Source organism: Sinocyclocheilus rhinocerous, unplaced genomic scaffold (genome assembly GCF_001515625.1).
Source record: "Sinocyclocheilus rhinocerous isolate Xijiao unplaced genomic scaffold, SAMN03320098_v1.1 scaffold295, whole genome shotgun sequence".
Taxonomy (NCBI): Eukaryota; Metazoa; Chordata; class Actinopteri; order Cypriniformes; family Cyprinidae; genus Sinocyclocheilus; species Sinocyclocheilus rhinocerous.
Window position 1 is genome coordinate 24,658 of NW_015647035.1, and position 8,550 is coordinate 33,207.

General features: G+C 35.5%; 1 protein-coding gene across 1 annotated transcript in view; it reads right to left on the minus strand.

Moving 5' to 3' along the window:
* Positions 1-1,341: 1,341 nt before the first annotated feature.
* The window catches only part of LOC107708367 (tetratricopeptide repeat protein 7A-like), a 34,831-nt gene continuing 27,622 nt past the window's right edge, over positions 1,342-8,550 (minus strand). The window contains exon 20 of the mRNA XM_016512566.1: positions 1,342-1,538. Within this exon, the coding sequence (XP_016368052.1) occupies positions 1,342-1,538 (197 nt within the window). The remainder of the gene's footprint in view (positions 1,539-8,550) is intronic.

An 8,550-nucleotide genomic window follows, 5' to 3' on the forward strand; every position in this document is an offset into this window, starting at 1 on the left:
ATTCCAAAAAAGCTACGATGGGAATGTAAAGTTCTGCAGATTATCTACTGACAATACACAAATTAAAGAACATAGACGTGACATCTCATTTCCATAATGACCAACGCAATCTACCAAGAGCAGAGCAAATTAACATAAGATTGCAAACAAGCAGATCTTACATTCCAAATACATTCATACGAGTGGAAAATATACTTTCCCTTCTACCACGCACACTCTGTTCTCTGTAGTGCCTCTACCTGGCAGCAACAATCAGAGCCATGTCAAGAGCAAAATAGGTTAAGATATGCTTTTTTGGTGCGGTGAATAATAGCGGAAATACCAGTAAACTGAATAATGCAACCCTTAATAAAATCATGTTGCGTGATTCATTTAAATAATCTCCTCCTAAATGTTGCGTCTGAAAGGGAAAGTCCTACAAATGCACATGCAATAAGGTCAGCTGCAAAAATAACTCTGTCCACACCTATTTCACTATGCATCTTTAGTAAATCCTGACAGTACTTTTTAAATGCCAACAGAGGGTTTACGCTGGCGCAAGCTGTTAGTAAATCTGGCCCTAAAGGTGCGATCACATTTACCACTGCTCAGTGAAATTTTGCGAAATTCAGTCATTATAACAGGAATCCGATTGGACGTTTCGACACATAAAAAACAAAAAGGTTCGCCATCCACATTTTGCTGCACTGATGAACAGAAAGCTGCTTGGTTTGAAAGTGACAGTGTGTTTAAGGTCACATTTACTATAGCTTAGTTAAAATTCGTAGGCGTTTCAATAGAAAATTGGGAATTTCGTGTCAGGGCAAAAACAATACACGCAGATTTCGCTTCAGATTCAAGTTTTTCAAGTGAATTTACCACATTGAGCAATGAAAAACTGCTTGGTTTGAAAGAGAGCAGTGCTTCATACACAATTCACAATGGACTTTTTAATGCCCATTAAAATTCGTTAACGTGATCATGCTTTTAGCCACTGAATTAATGTGCGTTCACATTTATAGTTGTTTGGCGAAATTTTGAAGGTGAAATCCAATCATTTCCACATGAATCTGTGCAGATTCCGCTCGTATTCAAGTTGTTCATGCAAATTCGCCATTCTGAACAACAGAAAGCTGCTTGATTTGAAAGATATATCTGTGTGATCAATGCTTTATACAAATCTATTGGCAAAATTTCACTGATATTTGCTAATGTGGCCACAACTTTAGACCATTCCCTTTCAATAGAGTGAAAAGCCTAAATGTGCAATGTTATTGTTATACAGTATGTGTCATTAAAGTGATTGAAGAACAGCACTCGCTCCAGTGATTCATACACACATGTATGAGTGTGAGAGACATGTCAGAGTTCTCGGGGGATGATGGTGAAGGGCCGTATAGGGCAGCTGGACTCTAGCTCCAGTGCGGTGAGGAAGCAGTCCGGAGCCTGTGCACTGCCTCTGCTCTGCAGCGCCTCCCCTAGGCCACTCCAGGCCTCGTGTGCCGTGTTCTCCACCTGTATCGCATCCCTCAGCATCTTCTCCCCAAGACCCGCACGGCCTGTGCGCACCAACAACATCCCCTGTAGACAGGAAGAGAGAGAGAGTAAAGCTTTTTTGTTTGTTTTGTCGTGTGACGTATTTTTACAGAACGGAACATTTGACTTGTCTTGTGGGCAAGAAAAACATGAGTGTGGGGAGTTTGTGACAGTTCGCTGATGTGCCACATCACTCTATACATAAAAGTGTTTGTATGGGTAAAGTGGAAAGTTTTAAACTTGTAATCAGTACAATACAGTTTCAGGGTATGTTGACGCAACAATAATGGAAACGGAAAAATTGTTCCTTTGCGTTTTTGAAAAGTTTCGCATGCAGACGACAACGCTGTCAAAACTATCCCTATTTGGACAGATCCATGATAAAAACTAAAAAGGCTGTATTATTCATGCCAGGCCAGTAGATGGCGATGCCACTTTGTAAAGCAACACTACGCGCATGCGCACTTATGCATGCTCATGGACTGAACACGTAAAACGCATGCGCATGACATCACAGGTTTCACAAATCCACCTTTTTGTAGTTTACACAGAGTATCGTTTTTAAAAACTTGCACTTTGAAACCTGTTTTCAAAAGGTTTGCATTTTCAGGACCCCAAAACACTTGTTACATAAATGAACAGCCAAAACGCATAAAAACGTTTCCATTTTTAGTTGAAAACTGTGTCATGTAAAAGGCCCCTCAGACTCATGAATTATTTAAAAATGTATACATATACAGTACATACATGCAGGTAGGGCTGTCTATTTGAATGAACTGATCCAAACTATTTGGTAGACTACATTAGCAAAAATCTGTTAATTCTACACTACTAAATACTAAATATCAAGATACAGTGAAAAGAAACACCCCCTTTAAAATAATCACATTTTGTTGCTTTGCAGCCTGAAATGAAGACTGTGTGTTTGGTTTTTGTTTTTACCCAGCTGAATTTAATCAGTGCAACTAATAGCATCCAAGTGAAAGATATACTGTAACACCAACATGTCAGAAAAAAAAAAAAACAGAATCACTGAGTTGGAAAAAGGATCACCCCCTTGTGTCAGTATTTTGTTGAACAAAATTAATTTGTTTTTGCTTTAATTACAGCTTTTATTTTGTTGGGATATGTCTCTGTCTCTACTAACTTTGCACATCTAGACTTTGCAATATTTGCCCACTCACCTGTGCAGAACTGCTCAAGATCAGTTAAATTTGATGATGACCGTTTGCGGACTGCAGTCTTCAAGTCATTCCTCAGATTTTCAGTGGGGTTTAAATCTGGGCTCTGACTAGGCCATGCAAGGACATTCACCTTTTTCTCCTTCAACCACTGTGTGGTCTGTTTTGCTGTGTGCTTTGGGTCATTGTCATGTTGGAAGGTAAACCTTCTTCCCATTGACAACTTCCTGGCAGAGGGCAGCAGATTTTCCTCTAGAATGTCATTTGCGGGGGAATTTTTACTTTACAAATTACAGACAACAAAAAAAAACTTTTAAGCCATTTGGAAGTCAAACAAATATCAAAATATATCAAACATGTTCAAAGGTTGAAAAACTATGAGAATTATCAGCTTCTTGAATCTGAAATATCAGTGTAATTTATATTGTAAATGAACAGTATGGCATGAAAAGTGTGTTTAGAACTGCAGTGTATGTTGGTGTGTATGCCTAGAGTTAAATTCTGTTGAAATTCCCTAATCCTGCCAAAAAACAGCATAAACTGCTCATTGCAATTACATTTCATCGTCCCCTCTTTCAGCACGCACACACACACACACACACACACACACACACACACACACACACATCAATGCAGAGTTGTATTTCTGGGCACATGACTGCTGATTATGCAGGCACTTCAAAAGCACATCAGAGAGGACAATGACTCCGCTGGGGAGAGAGAAAAGCGAGGAGGAAAAAGCGAGGCGGGAAACGAGCCGCTCACAGATACAAGTGAAAGAAGCAGCCACAGGCAGGGCATGTTTTGAAATAACGATCATAACACAGCTGCAGGAATACACCGACTGACAGGCCCGTGGACCAATCACAGCTCAGTAAGAGGCTGTACTGGTGATTGGTGTTCATGAGTCTTATACCTGGAGGACTGAACAGCAAAGCACAAGCAGTACGTTTTAAAATGTAAATAGACTTGAGGCTGACACATTTGGACATAAAATAGCTCAATTTTATATAGTGATGTAGTAAAGGTGCCTCTTGAAGAACTGACGTAGGGTCACAGCCCTGCATCTGAACTCTACTAATCCAACGGGATACTGATCCCATCCAGCTGGGACCAGCTACGATTACAAGTGTCAGCTACTAGACAGACAACACACACACACACAGAGTACAAACACTAATTCATGTGTATTCAAGCAGACAGGAACACAGACACACCATTGATTCATGTGCAAACACACAACTAGATTATCAGAAAATCACAAAAGCCAGAACATTCACACATGCAGAGACTCATATTCTCACTGTTGTTTCTCGAATTGAAATAAAAATAAAACTGCGATATGACTTAGCACAATTATGAAAATGCAAAGAAAAATGTAATCAAATAAATATATGAGCCACACGTTTTAAAACAAAGCGCCGCGGCATTGTGTTCATTTCCACATGTGAACTGACTCGAGTTGAATAACATGGCATTTCTGGCTTTTGTAGAGCTGCTTATCACTGAATTGTTTCAAAATTGTTATTGATCTAAACTGAATCAACACTGAACAGGCTTGAGCTGAATAATGACACTATTTTCTGTTTAGAGCTGCAGTATAGCAGGATTTGAATTGTCTCCATAGTTAAGTTTCCATAATTGAATCTGCTATTTTTCCTGTTTATGCTGCTTTATGTCTGTATTGTATAAAGCGCTGTAGAAATAAAGGTGACTCGACTTGACACGAGCAGCTCACAATCCAGTGTTTTCTGCCAAAATAAGATAATAATGTATAAAATAATACATGTTTGAAAATATAGAAATGAAAACATAAATATCAGTATTGTAAATTTTCAGTACTGTAAAATAAAACATTTTTTTTATTTTACAGTGAAATAATATTACTACAGTAATATTTTCTAATATTATTACATTATAATATTTTATTTAATATATGTATTTAAGAATACTTTTTATTTATTTATAACTTTTTAATTATTATTGATATATAATCACAAGAATGTTGGTCAAATTGTGCAGCCCTACAAAAAAGCACAACAAACCTGAAGCTCTTTAAAGAAATGCATTTTACAATTTTATAAGAAAAATCACAATTAGATTTCCCCCCCCACGTTTGCAAATGTTAAAACAAATATTAGTACTGTAATTTTACAGTAATGCAGTTAGACCATAATTTGAAACTATAAGGTAAAATACTAGATTTTTTTATTTTACTGTGGAACAGTACTTTTACAATAGCAATATTTCTTATTTTAATATTTTTATTTAATTACAATGATAAGAATAAGAATAATACAGCAAACCTGGCGCTTTTAAAAATGCATTTTAAATAGCTAATTTCATTTTTAAAAATTGCACAATTGCAATTAGATTTCCCCCTCTGAGTTTGGGAGTGAATGAGCATGCTTACCAGATGGTTCCCAAAATAGAAAAATACAATAAAAAGCATCCTAGCATGCCAAATGTAACATGTTACAACATGGTGACTTAGTGCAAGTGCATGATGACCAAAGCAACATCAGCCTGTGAAAGCGTAAAGCGCACTCATGCCACGTCTCATATGAAATGGCCTTAACACTGGTTCTATGTCTCATTATCAGCTCCCTTGCACCGTATGATACAACTGCCTGGTTGCTAGGCATCCCATAAAGGCCTGAGAAGGAGTGAAGTGTTATAAATAATGTATTTGCATTATCTAATCAACTGACATGCCAATGGAAGAGAGCCAGAAAGAAGAGCGATAGAAAGAGGGAGGGAGAAAGCCATAGAAAAACAGAAAGGTCCCAGAAAGAGAAACTCATATGACATGAGATTGTGTTTGACTCAACTCAGCTGACATCCCTAAATGAAAAATACCCAACCAGATGCCTTGAGCGATGACTCAGACACACACGTTCATGTGGATCGCACAGCAGCAGATTCATATATGCTGTCAGTGTGAGGTTTTATGATCATGTGACCAGTGAGTTGTATAAAAATTGGCATGAATCAAGCAGAGGTCCTCTGTCCTCAGCTGCACCCTGCCATCTCCCATCCTCATTTAAAGGAGTAGTTCCTCAAAACTGACGTTGTTGTTTTATGGCCCATGGGACATAAAGGATCCGCGTTTGAAGCCTCTCCCACATTTTGGCTATATTCTTTTGTGTTTAATGAAATAAAGAAAAATACCTGAGCCCAAAATAAAAATAACTGAAGAAAACAAAGCCTATTTGTAGTACCACAATATTACATTTTTTTTAGCATTGTGACAATTTTAAGGATGCCCCTCTCTTTAGCACAATGACAAATCAGTATTATTACTATAAAAATAAAATAAAATGTATAATATTGTTTAAACAAAAATACTATTTAAAGTATTTTACATCGTGGTAGTATTGGTTGTACTTTGGACTGGTTAGACTGACTAAAAATAATAAAAATGGATGGCTTTCTTCAGGAATTATAGAAAAAAATTCTGTAATGAAATCGTTATTTAAAATAAATGGAAATCAGAAAAAAGTAAAAAAAAAATCTAGATTCTAGATGCATTACATTAATTAACATTTGGTCCTAAAAATGTATTTTCGTTTTAATTTTTTCTATTGTAAAGTTTGCATGAAATGGCATTTTCTAAATGCATGCTATTTTGTTTTATTATAAATTATTCATAGATGTCTTTCTTTTTTAATTTGATCTTGTAATGTTTAATCAAAATATCATATTTCAATCCATTGAAATGACTGATACTGTATTTCTCCAATCATTTTGTCCACTTAAACAATCGACTGTAAGCTCACATTCAGATCTGCTTCCATCCAATCAACAACCGATGGATTTAATCAAGTCCTGCCCTACATGTTTTTTCTTTTTTAATAATCTTTTCAATAATAATAATAATAATATACATCACAATATGGAAGTAAAGTTCTGTCTCTACTTCAGTTACGTCACAACTTTATGGTGAACTTGTGTGACTTGGACATTTTTTCATGAGATTTACCTGGTTTTGGAAAGACATATGAGTAAACTGTGTCATAATTTTCCATTTTTGGGTGAACAGACAGGCTCTGAAATAAAATGTCTCAGAGGAAGGACAGAAGTAATGAGAGTGCTGCTGCTCTAGTCACAGGTGTCATGAAGAACAGAAATGCTTAACCTCTCCTCATTGAATCCAGCTGATGAAAACCTCAAAACTCCATATCAGTTCAATCATAGCTGCTTAATCCTGAGAAATCAGTGCTTCACAGTGCTGTGATGCTCTGATAAAGACCAGCTGTATGTATGTATGTGTGTGTGTGTGTGTGTGAGTGTGAGTGTGAGTGTGTGTGTGTGTGTGTGTGTGTGTGTGTGTGTGTGAACTATGCAGGGCATCACCAGCTAGCTCAGAATTAGTTCTCATCAGCTCAGGGAATTGATATTGTACGTGTTTTGTCCAAAAATAGCGGGGATGTGTGCTCTGATTGGCCAGATATAGGGAGAAAATGGCCTAGCTTCACTCCGTTTACTCCTGTGAAGATGAGTAATGAAGGGCCCGACATTATGCAGTCACAATGAGAGCAGAGAGTGGAGGCAGAGCTAATGTTAGCACACATCACTGTGGGTTGTAAAGATGTATGCACTGTACTGTATATACAGTAAGTTGCATATGCAATGACTCAATCATCATATCCCAGGACATCAGTGGTCTTCAAAGCTTTTCACGTTGACTAACATGAAATATTCCTTAATATGAATTTATAATCTCTTAGTATTTGGTTTGTCTCTCTTTTGCTTTAATGACAGCTGCACTAGAGCTGCATGAACTCCAGAAGTTTGTGTGAAACACGATTTGAGAATGATCAGAAGAATGTCATGAGCTTCAATGGAAGCAAGAACATTGTACTGTCTGTACAAAAGGTTACATGATCACAATTAATTGACAAAAATGCCAGATATTCTAGTCAAAATATGCTTTTGACATTTGTATTACTTTTTAATACATACATACACACACACACACACACACACATATATATATATATATATATATGTGTGTGTGTGTGTGTGTGTGTGTAAGATATGTATATGAGATAATATAATATGTATATGTATATGAGATAATATCATATTTATATGTATATGAGATAATATCATATTTATATATATAGTTTTAGTTTTAGTCATTTTAGCACTTCAACTTCAACTTATTTTTGGTTAGTTGCCAAGGCAACATTTCAATTTTTTTGTAGTTTTTACGTTACATTTTTTAAAGTTTGTTTTTCATCAAATATTGTATTTTATTTCAGCTTTATTTCAATTACTAGGCAGTCATTTCAGAAATCCATGTGATCGGGAATTTCACGTGAGGTCTAAAAAATTAAATGAAAAATATTTTTTCTTAATTTAAATAAAGCTCCAATAAAATAAAATAATATAAATATTAAATGAAAATACAAACACAAATTATTATATAGAATAGTACTATAATATTGTGATTTTTGTGTTTCATACATATATTTTAAGTTTTTATTTTAATTTTATTTTAAGTTTTGTAATTTTGTTATTTGCTTTTGTCATTATTGTTATAATTTTGGTAAATGTTTGTTTTAGTAATTTTAGTACTTCAATATTAACTTATTTCTTTTAGTTGCAAAGGCAACATTGTTTATATATTTATAATTAATATAATATAATAATTTATTTTAAGTATGTAAATAATATATAAATAATTTCAGCTTCATTTCAATTATTGAAAATGACTTAAGTTATTGTTTTAGTTGACAATAACAACAGTGGTATGGGTTGAAGATGTTAAAGTGAGTGCGTGTGTGTGTGTGTGTGTGTGTGTGTGTGTGTGTGTGTGAGTGTGTGCGTGTGTGTGTGTGTGTGTGTG